Below are 12,418 nucleotides of genomic sequence, written 5' to 3'. Positions count from 1 at the left end.
ACTATGGGCGGATCATCATGGATGACATTCTCAAGTCAGAGCAATCGAGCGTAGTTGGCCAACGCACAGTATTCGGTTGGATATTATCCGGACCAATCGAATGCACAAATTGTTCAATAAAGGTATCTCTATCAGCTGTACGAGAATCTTCGAATGAACAACTTCTAGAGCTTCTCCAGAAATTTTGGGTCCAGGAAGAACTGCCAAACGAGAGATCATCAACATCAGAGCTTTCACCAGATGAGTACGAGTGCGAGATGCACTTTAGAGCAACTCATAGCAGAGACAACACCGGGCGATACATCGTGAGACTGCCCCTCAAAACTTCAGCAGCAGCGCTCGGAGAATCGAAATTCAAAGCAGCACGTCAACTCAAATCGATCGTGAGTCGACTCAACACAGATCAAGCATACTCCCAGTTGTACAGAGAGTTCATCAACGAGTACGCAGCACTGGAACATATGAGAATAGCACCAGAGACTCCAGAACCCGTGCCAGCTTACTATCTGCCACATCACGGGGTACTGAGAGAGGAGGCCATCACAACGAAGCTGAGAGTCGTATTCAATGGCTCCAGCCCCAGTTCATCAGGTATGTCAATTAACGATATACTGTATTCTGGTGAAAAATTACAGAACGATGCAATGGTTATCCTGACTTGGATGAGAAGGCACAGGCTCGTGTTTGGCACGGATATTGTAAAGATGTTCCGCCAAATACGAGTTCACCAAGATGACTGGGATCTTCAGAGAATACTGTGGATCGACGAGAATCAACAACCAGTCACCTACCAGTTAACGACAGTCACCTATGGACTAAATTGCTCTCCATGGTTGTCGTTACGTGTTTTTCAACAACTAGCAGAAGATGAAGGGCACCGCTTCCCAGCAGCAGTAGAGACACTCACCAGAGGTCGTTACGTTGACGACATTTACGGCGGTGCAGAAACAGAAGACGGTCTCAAGGAGATCGCAACGCAACTACAAGGGCTTTGCCATGCAGGAGGCTTCTCTCTACAGAAGTGGAGCAGCAATTGTCCAGAAGCTCTGCATGAGTTGGGCCTATCAACTGACGAAGAAATTATCCAGTTCGAGGAGTCAGTCACCAAGGTACTTGGATTGTGTTGGCATCAATCCACCGACACATTCCGGTACAAATCAAAGGATTTCAATACGGCGACAATCACCAAGAGAGTAGTCTCTTCAGAAATAGCCCAGATTTTTGATCCACTGGGATTTATCGCACCAGTTGTCGTCCAGGGAAAGATTCTCCTACAAGATCTTTGGAGATTGAAACTAAAATGGGATGATCCTCTTCCAGATGAGTATGTTCAACGCTGGAGGCCATTCCGAGAGAATCTCAACGACCTAGACCGAGTAACTGTACCCAGATGGCTGAGAATTTCAACAGACACTCAACATCCAAATTCATGGATTTGCAGACGCTTCAACGGTAGCCATGAGTGCAGTGGTGTATATTCGCACCAAAACCATCAACGACTCGACATCAACAGTACTGGTATGCGCGAAGACTAAGGTAGCACCACTCAAGCGCATGACCATCCCTCGACTAGAGCTCACAGCAGCTCTTCTACTGACTCAGCTAGTGGCATCAACGAAGAAAATGCTCCAACTCGACCAGGTAGACACCTATCTCTGGTCTGATTCTTCAGTAGCACTAGCTTGGATCAGGAGCCACGCATCAAGATGGAAGGACTTCGTCCACAACAGGGTCGTCAAGATCCAGGAAACTCTCCCGAATGCTACCTGGAGACATGTCAGTGGAAAGGAGAATCCAGCTGATTGTGCCTCCAGAGGCATATCACCGAGCCAGCTAGAAGATCATCAACTGTGGTGGTCAGGACCTGAGTGGATCAATCAGGATCCTGAAGAATGGCCACAATCATCAATCGACGCTCCAGCAATGGACATCCCAGAAGTGGCCAGAGAAGCAAAACCAGCACCAGCACATCCAGTTGCCATTAAAATCAACGAAATTGTAGAGTTACTCAACAGATATCAGACGATGGCTAAATTACTAGCCGTAACAGCTACGGTCAACAGAACTATCGACAGATTCAGGAGGCAGCCAACGCCCCCGGGACCTGTCTTGATAACAAGAGAACTCAACGACGTGAGGTTATTTTGGGTAAAAATAACACAACATCAATACTTTGGGCCAGCCATTCGAGTACTCCAGAGAAATTACCAACTACCGAGAAATCATCAACTAGCCAAGCTGACACCCACACTAGACAACGAAAGGATCATGAGACTTGGGGGACGCCTCAAGAACTCGCAGTTAAATCCAGACGAAATTCACCCAATAATCTTGCCTCGCCAATCACGCCTCACCACACTAGTCATCGAAGAAGCTCACCGGAAAACACTCCACGGAGGAACTCAACTCACCTTGGCCTATACCCGACAAAGATACTGGATAATCGGCGGCAGAGGCACAGTTAGAGCATATATTCAACGCTGTGCCATCTGCACCAGACACTGAGGAAGACAGGCCCAGCAACAGATGGGTCAACTACCAGCAACGAGAATCTCACCAGCAAGAGCATTTCTCCACACAGGTGTGGACTATGCAGGACCATTCGCCATCCTCAAATGGAGACCAACGAATGCACAACCAGGGTCAGTGCACATTGCAGTTTTTGTGTGCTTCACCACATCAGCAGTTCACCTAGAGCTAGTCACCAGGCAGACAACGGACGCCTTCATCGGAGCCTACAAGAGATTCACCGGAAGGCGGGGTATTCCAGCTGTCATGTACAGTGACAATGCCACTACCTTCGTGGGCGCAGCAGAGGTCCTAGAGAAAATCTACCACCGAACATCCAGAGAAAATCAGCAGGTTCAGGCTGCTCTCGCCACCAATGGGACTCAATGGAGCTTTTTACCACCACTAGCACCCCATTTTGGAGGCAAGTGGGCAGCAGCGGTGAAATCAACAAAATATCACCTTAGAAGAGTCTTGGGGACAACAACACTCACATTTGAGGAACTCAACAGTGTCGTGATCCAGATAGAGGCCTGCCTAAATTCCAGGCCAATCTGTCCCATGTCAGATGACCCAGACGATCTCCAAGTACTCACCCCAGGACACTTCCTGATAGGTGAGCCTCTTCAACTGATTCCAGAGCCATCAATCATCGACAAGAACCCCAGCAAACTGCAGAGATGGAACCTGGCAACGCAGCTAACTCAACAATTCTGGTCCAGGTGGGCCAAAGAGTGTTTTCAACGATATCAGGCAATCTACAAGTGGACGCATCGAGAAGAGAACATCAAGGTTGGCGACACGGTGCTGATGATCGACGAAAACTATCCACCAGCACAATGGCCAATCAGACGAGTCATTGCGACACGCCTAGGAGCAGATGGGCTAACGAGAGTCGCAACTATAAGAACCGCAAAGGCAGAGGTACCAAGGCAGGCAGATGGATCACCAATCATAGAAAACATCAGAACAATCTACACAGAGCTTGATAGACCAATCACCAAGCTTTGCCTACTGCCATCAGATCCACCACCTCCAGAGCAACCTCCAGACGATGATGCAGAAGATCAACAGAACTAAAATCACCATTAATTCATCATCCCTGATGATGAATTGCCCCCGGGGTGTTCGAAATACAGCCTAAATCTCCAAAATGGTTACGGTCGACCAACTCGGCCATCTCCGAAAATCTCCGTGAACTTTCGGGTCAACGGACACCTGTCAACGCGGCACCCGGAAGAGTCAGTCAGTAGTAGTGTAGAAGTATCGTTACGATAATGAGCTAGCGTATTCAGTCAAACAGTATTATAAATTTGATAATTTTGTTCAGTACATCAACTTATTGATTAAGTTCAGAAATTTCAGTGACTCAACGAGATAAGGTGCAAAAGGACAATATCAGTGAAAATTAGACATTCAACAATAATTGAAACCAAAGATTGTACCGAAATTGTGATAAGTGGTTCGATCCCACGCCAAATATAGTGATAATTTTCTAAAACGCCTAAAATAATTTTCCCAACATCTCCCTCCACATTTTCATCCCACATCCACCCTAAACTAGTTCCTCACCAAACAGAGGTGGAAAAGAAAATACCCTCTGTAGTTATACCTGAATCCGTTAATTATTCTGATGAAGCTATTGTTAGTTCAGTACCGAAGACATACCGAAGCAAAGCCGATGGGTTATTAAAATATATAAAAAAGACAGATGTTTTCAAAAGACTCAGTTGGAACGAACAAGGCGAGGTAACCGTTGATGGCAAAAAAGGACCAGGCTCTAGCATCATCGACCTTTTGAACGATGCTTTGAGGATGCGAAAAAAGTTCAATCCAATGGGAAGATCTGAATTTATCCACTTCTGTCAAAGTATCAATCCTCCGCGTGATTTTGTTACTAATAAATTATATTGGAACCCTTTATATAACCCCTCACGTCAACCTGCACCACAACGCGAAACGAGGAGAGCTAGTTCAATGCCAGTGAAAAGTGTACGAAGACATTTGTGTGCATCGCCTACAGACGGTCAGTCTGATGAAGAATCATATCGTCTAGAAGGGAAAGAAGGATATAAGCGAAAGGCTTGTAAACCTCCAAAACATCTAGAAAGGTTACGATGGGAAAAACTATAGATACTGCACTTGCCCGAGATTATTTTGACCCATCGAACCCTGTCTCATATTCTCGTGCACGTAGTATTTTAGCCAAGTATAAAAGAAAATTTTCAGAAAAAGAAATAAAGGATTGGCTGAATGCTCAAGACACTTATACTCTTCATAAACCAGTCAGATACAAATTCCCTCGAATGCATTTTAATGTGTCAAATATTTATCAAGTGTGGGAAGCTGATCTTGTCGATTTACGCTCGCTAAAATCATATAACGACAATATTTTATATTTACTCGTTGTTATCGATGTGCTCAGTAAATATGCTTGGGTGGAGCCGATTCGGAATAAATTAGCTAATGAAGTATTGGAAGGTTTTAAACGTATATTCAAATGTAACAATAATCGTATACCTCTTTACATTCAAACCGATCGTGGAAAAGAATTTGTGGGTAGTGTCGTACAGAAATTCCTATCTGAGAATAATATACAGTTTAGGGTGTCGCGTAATCCCGATATAAAAGCAGCAGTGGTTGAACGATTCAGTCGCACCTTAAAAGAACGTATGTGGCGATATTTTACTTATAAAAAAACATACAAGTATTTGGATATTTTACAAAAAATTGTTGATGCATATAATCACACGATTCATTCTGCTACGTAGATGATGCTTGTATCTGTAACTAGTGACAATAACGAGGAGGCTTGGGATAACATTCAGAAACGTTATAAAACTGTCAAACCCCGTAAACGGACCTTTATGTATAAGGTGGGGGATTATGTTCGAATCAGTAAAGCTAAGGCAGCCTTTCGGAAAGGTTACGAGGAAAATTGGACAGAACAACTATTTTAAATAAGAAAAATTTATGTGCGTTAAAATATTCCTATTTACGAATTAAAAGATTTAGCTGGTAGTGATATTGACGGATTCTTTTATGAATGTGAATTAACTTTGGTAAATATAAATATAGATAAAGAAGAGTTTGAAATTGAACGTATAATACGTACTCGTGGAAAAGGGAGAAATAAGAAAGTTTTAGTCAAGTTGAAAGGTTATCCAGATTCATTCAATATTTGGGAACCTGCGGATAACATTGTCAATTTAATATGAGTGAATCAGATTTTTATATCACGCTATCAAGTGATAGTTCTGAAGAATATTATCCTGGTAACACGGTTTCATATTTCACGATATATTTACCAATAAATATTACATTGCAAGGAGAATGGAGAGTAGGGCTTTCTGAAATTCATTTCCCAAACAGTTTTTATCATTTGAGTGAAAAAGATGCGTCAATTTTTTTCATGCAAAATTCCAATGAAGCAAAATCATTTCAATGTGGCATACCTCACGATGGTTTACCTAATCTAGACACTCTTGTTCGTAATATTAATAGAAATGCATTGTTAGCGAAACATTTCCAACTCACTTATGATAAATTGACAAATTTTGTTATGATCAAACGTGCATGTAGATCTGAACCATGCATAAAATATGTACACAAACTTATGCTCAATGAAAAATTATCAGAAATGTTGGGTTTCGACTTTGTATGGTCAGGACTCGAATTTTCCAATTTATCGTTTAAAGTGTGCAAGTACCCGGCTAGCCTGGAACGAGGTTTGCCGGATAAACTTTTCATTTACACAGATATATGCAATTCTCATATAGTTGGGACTGCGAGAACACCGTTGTTGAGGATTGTGCCGTTCAATGCTGTCAATTGTTCTTACGGGTCGAATTTTTATATAACCTTTGCCCCATTCTATTTTCCACTATTACATACTTCATTCCAAAGTATTGAAATAGATATAAGGGATAAAAATATGCGTTTGATACCATTCATGTACGGGCCACTACACGTGACACTTCATTTCTAGAGAGTAGTATAAAATTGTAAAAATGGCTCAATTCATTACGTATTATGATAATCAAGTGGGGGGCGGTAGCTCAGGTGGAGGCTATGTTCAGGGAATATTTAATAATTCTCAGAGAGGTTATGGCGTCGGAGAATTTCTTGGTGGGTTATATGGACAAATTTATCCATTAATTGATAGATCTATCCGACCTATTGGTAAAGAAATATTGTCTGCCGGAGTCAATGTATTGGGAGATGTCCTCACGAGGAATGTTGATTTGAAAAAATCATTGGAACACCGTCTCACGGAATCAGGGCACAGACTCAAAAGAAAAGCTATGGGTACTATCGAAGATATGATGAATAATCCAGAAAAATATAAAACGAAGCGTAAACGTCGAAGCAGTCAGAAAGGTGCCGGACGCCACAGAGTACATACCACGAAAGGAAAGGCTACAAAGAAAAAGAGCAAAACTAAAATAGCGAAAAAAAAGAAGCCTGTAAAGAAAAGGAAAACCAAGGCTAAATCTAAAAAACGTGACGTTTACGATATTTTTAATTCATCATAATGTCTCTTCTTCATAGTCATTCGTGCGAGTGCGCGAAATCTGAATTGGATTTATTCAAAATACCACCAAATCAAACCGCAATCGAGGAATCACATTGGACTTATTATAATCCTGTGGCTGCCTTGATAGATGATTCTCCTATCGAATGTCAAGTACCAGGTCATGGCGAGGAATACATCGATCTTGCACATACCATGTTGAAGGTAAAACTCAAAGTTATTAAACCTGATGGGACTTTTGCTGATAACGTCCCGGTTGGACCAGTTGATAATTTGCGGCACTCATTATTCAGCCAGATTGATGTACTTTTCAATCAAAAACCTGTATCGCCATCGAATAATAGTTATCCTTATCGTGTATATTTGGAAACTCTATTCAATTATGGGAGTGATGCCAGGAATAAACATCTCGCGTTGAGGTTATTCTACGGTGACAATCCGGGTACTATGGAGGAGGTTCCAGTGACCGGGAAAAATGTATTTCTCAATTCTAGAGCAAATCTTATTGCTAATGGTGCAACTTTGGAAATGATGGGACATTTGCATTGTGATGTCTTCAATCAAGAAAAATTCTTATTGAATGGTGTGGAGATGAAATCGACTCTCAACCGCTCGTAAGATGCATTTTGCCTAATGGATTCATCAGCAGACGCAAGTGATAAAATACATATAATGGAGGCGTCTTTATTCGTACGAAGAGTAAAACTATGCCCTGGAGTTTTGTTGGCCCATGCCAAAGCGCTCACAAAAACTACCGCTAAATATCCGTTGACTCGGATGGATGTTAAAAGTTTCATTCTCAGCAGTGGGATTCATAGCAATACTATTCATAACGTTGTTCTTGGAGCTCTACCAAAACGAGTGATTCTTGGATTCGTGGACAACCGAGGCTTCACTGGGTCGAGGAAACATAATCCTTTCAACTTTCAGACATTTAATTTGAATTATTTATATTTTTACGTTGATGGGAACAAAGTACATGGGAAACCATTGCAACCCTCTTTTGGGAGTCCTTTATGCGATGCTGAAGCATATCAAACATTATTCTCGGGAACTGAAATTCATTTTGGTGATCATGGTCATGGTGTTACGCGTTTGGGCTTTTCCTCGGAATATACATTATTCGCTTTCGACTTGACTCCTGATCTGTCTGCCAATTGCTCCTCTCATTGGAACTTGGTGAAAAATGGGAGTCTGTCAATGGAAGTGAGGTTCAAAGAACCTTTGCCATGTACTGTGAATTGCATCATTTATACAGAATACGATAATATATTGGAAATTGCCTCTACAAGAAAAATGATTGTGGACTATAGCACTTAGAAAAACANTTCAAAGAACCTTTGCCATGTACTGTGAATTGCATCATTTATACAGAATACGATAATATATTGGAAATTGCCTCTACAAGAAAAATGATTGTGGACTATAGCATTTAGAAAAACATGGAGGGGGTAAGAGGTGCGAGGATGAGTGAGGGAACGAAAGGGTGATCAGTTTTAGTTTAACACTCAGCTAGTTAATATGACTGAAGCACTCGTGGTTGACATGCAGGCCTTTATTGGTCCTCTCGAAAAGTTTTTACCTGAAGAAGTATCAATAATATCGGTTGATCATCCATATAATGATTCATGGGTTATTGGACCACCATGTCGATTTTCGGATTTGAATTGCGAAATCAGAAGACAAAATAACTGGTTATCCCGACATAATCATCGTTTAAGTTGGGATAACGGAGGAGTACCGGCATACAGTGTCCCTTTGCTATTGAGCCGAGCTACAGTCAACGCATCTGTTGTTTATGTGAGAGGGGAAGAGAAACGTGCATATCTGTCAAAGATTATATCTGCACCAGTTGTGAATTTAGAGATCTACTGTCCACCATTGAAACGATTACAAGGGCCACGTCAACTGTGTCTTTTTCACGGAATTGTCACCTATAAATTGTTCACGTGTGCTCTCCAGAACGTTCATAAACTGAAAGCCTGGATACTCAAAGAATGAAAAGAAAAGGTCAAGGTGAACTTTGGTTCGTTCACATGTAATAAAATTTCACGACGAGATTTACAAAAACTTCGAAAAGTTTTGGATTACGATTCAAGCTCTGAATCTAAATCTGAATCTAAAAGTGAAGGGATTGACGACGTTGATGTTCTCCTGAACAGATCGAAACATTGGAAACTACTCCAATCAGAGAATCGCACGTATGAATACATCTCAGCTATTAGAAATATTGCCGTACACCGATGTCTCGACTGGAGAGATTTACGCGGCGGATCAAATTCCAAGGATTTGGCCATATCATAAATTTAATCCATTTTTTTTTGAATAAATTATTTCTTCATCATAAAAATATTCTCATCATTTCAACCACCCACCATCCCCTTTCTACTCCCCCTTTCACCCCACCCCCTTTCCATCCCACCACCCCCTTTCCACCCCAACCTCCCCCTTTCCACCCCAACCTCCCCCTTTCCAACCCACCACCTCTTTTCCACCCCACCGTCCCCTTTCCATTCCACCACCCCCTTTCTACACCAACCTCCCCCTTTCTACCCCATTTCCATCCCACCACCCCCTTTCCGCCCCCCTTCCCCCCTTCCGCTCATCGTCCACAGACCCGTGGGCCTTCCCCCACCCCGCACAGGTGGCCGACGCATCTCTCTCACATCATATCAACTGGGCTATCATAACAAACAAAAGGGGGCAGGGGGGATCGGAAGTCTTCCCCGTGTGTGTACTAACTACTAAGGACGGTCGAGGGATCGACAGATAAGGGAAATCGTACGAGATTTGAACTCTTCAGTTAACAAAACAACTGGGAAGACACATTTTGAACACTTATATGGATATATCCCACGTTTTGAGGAAGGACCTCTATGACAACTCACTAAAGCTGAAGAAGCAGCCAGATACTAGCATCCTGAGGAGATTCGCAATCAAGCAATTCGATGAATTCTGAGCAAGCCAGAATCGATGAAGTCATGTCACAACAGTTATCGTCGAGTGAACGCACAGTTTGAAGTTGGAGATGTTGTATTCATGCAAACTGGATCGCAAGTGACAGGTCAATCTACCTAGCTGCATCCCAAGTACAGAGAACCACTGGTGGTGAACAACATATTACCACATGATACGTACGCTGTTGCTGATTTACGAATTGACGAATCAGGTCGAGGCTATACCACCATTGCTCATGTGAGTCAACTCAAATTTTAGAGACCTTCTCAAGACTCAGAAGTCGATGATGAAGATAATGACTGGGAATTTATCGAACAAACATTAACCCCAGCTGATGAAGAGAATACTGGAGATATAATGGATACACCAGAAGAGGTTCATGATATAATTGAAGAGGAAAGAAGTGTTGGGCAGCGTAAGAAGACAGCCGAAGATGAATATAGAGGAAAATCAAGAAGAATAAGAAAAACCCAAGTATCTCGATGATTTTGTTGTATAAAATATTGTAACAGATTCGAGGAAGAATCAAGGAGTGGATAGCCAAGTGATAGCGATTCGTTTTGTGAATGAATGAGAATGAGACGCAGAGGCACCAAGTGCGGAAAGTTTTAGAATGCAGGAAGCGAGAGAGAGAGAGAGAGATTTTTTTCAGGGGGAAAAATGCATTTACGCACACGCTCGGGTTTGGAAATTCCCAGAGCATAGTGCCTGACTCGGTCTGGTCTGGATGGTAGCGACCACGAGCTGCCAAGTTTGGTGAGACCTGGTTGTTTTAGCTCGGCGAATGTGCAACCAATACGGACTAAAAACATACTCCCGTCACCTGCCTCCCATTTCCCCGTGGAACCGCCACTAGGCATTACCGCACGGGGGGAGGATTTAGCCGTAGCTCTTCCTTCAGCCGATCGAAGTCAGCGCTTCCTTTATCTTATTGCTTCCTCTTCCTCTTATCTCTGTTTCTTTCTTGTTCCGCCTTGTGTAGGTCATTTAGGATTTCCGCTGCGAAGGCGCTGGTTGCCTCCCAGGCTGCCTCTGATGAAAGCATTGCTTCCACCGGATTATCAGGCTCAATCCTCTCTCCAGTGCAGTCTCGAGTGTGCTGCGGGGCACGTTGAAGCGCGGACATACGAAGAACGCATGCTCCGCATCTTCGGAGACTCTAGTAGATAACTAATACCGATTCTGGTGCAAACTTTTCGCTGAGACCTGGTCGTTCAGGCCCAGCAGGGGCGTCAGATGAAAGTGGGTGCATGGGTGGTTGATTAATTCGCGGATCCGCGGTTTTAATTCGCCGGTCAATTAATTTAATTCGCGGTTTGATTCGCCGGTAAATTAATTTGATTCGCGGTTTTTTCGGTCACATAGGGCTCTATTAACGACTTGTCAATCCACTTCCCGCGATGGAGTGGGTCGAAGGGTTGATTATTTCGCGGGTCACCATGTAATTCGCGGTTCGATCCGCGGGTCACGATTTAATTCGCGGGTTAATCAATTTAATTGCCGGTTTTTTCTGTCAAATCGACGACCTAGTCAATCCACCTCCGCGAAGGGGTGGGTGAAAGGGTTACTTAATTCGCGGTTTTCGGGATCTATCCACGACCTAGTCAATGCACCCTCATAAGGGAGGTGGGTGAAAGAGTTAATTAATTCGCGGTTTGATTCGCGGGTTAATCAATTAATTCGCGCTTTGGGCTCTATCGAAGACCTAGTCAATCCACCCCTCATCCCGCGAGGGGGTGGGTGGGAGGAAGGGTTAATTAATTCACAGTTCGCGGTGTAATTAGCGTTTTAATTGAACAGATTTATTCGTGATCCAACAGATTCCCCCCCCCCCCTTGAGATGGTCCTAGACGTGTCACATCTGGTGACCACGTGAGATTTTTCAAACATGCTCGAACTTGAGATTTTTGGTACCTCGGTGTTTACCTACTTCATGGAAAACCGTTATTTGTAATGGTGTGTCATTATTTATTTAATAAAGTGATGGCTGCAGATGTGGGGTGTTTATGTATATATTGAGATTTCCTGTATTTTGACGTTTACCACTTCATGGAAAACCCAATCTTTATAATAGTGTGTAATTATTTATTTAAGCAAGTGACGGGTGCGAGAGGGTGATTTATGTATATATTAACATTTCCTGTACTTTGATGTTTACCACACCACTTCGTGGAAAACCGTTGTTAATGACAATGTGTAATCATTTATTTAAAAAGTGATGGTTCCAGGAGTGGGGGGGGGGTGTATGTATATAACCAACATTTCCATGCTCGTCATCAGTTCACCACAAAGTTTTCCATGAGAGAGAGTCTCCAGCGACAGGAATTAAAGAAACGTTCAAATCTTCTTCTGAAGAATATTCAAGAAGTGAAATAAGTTATCCAGTTTCGAAGTGACATCAAAGTACTCTGCTCAAAT

General features: G+C 42.7%; 1 protein-coding gene across 1 annotated transcript; it reads left to right on the top strand.

Annotated features, from left to right (window-relative positions):
- Window positions 1–17: 17 nt before the first annotated feature.
- On the top strand, window positions 18–1,535 carry LOC114841583. The gene has a single exon (XM_029126615.1). It carries the CDS (start codon window positions 18–20, stop codon window positions 1,533–1,535), a length of 1,518 nt encoding a protein of 505 aa, XP_028982448.1.
- Window positions 1,536–12,418: the final 10,883 nt, after the last annotated feature.

The sequence above is a fragment of the Diachasma alloeum genome, unplaced genomic scaffold, assembly GCF_001412515.2.
Source record: "Diachasma alloeum isolate Michigan unplaced genomic scaffold, Dall2.0 Dall_scaffold_00909, whole genome shotgun sequence".
In the NCBI taxonomy this organism is placed as follows: domain Eukaryota; kingdom Metazoa; phylum Arthropoda; class Insecta; order Hymenoptera; family Braconidae; genus Diachasma; species Diachasma alloeum.
This window is presented reverse-complemented; position numbering and strand designations above follow the sequence as displayed.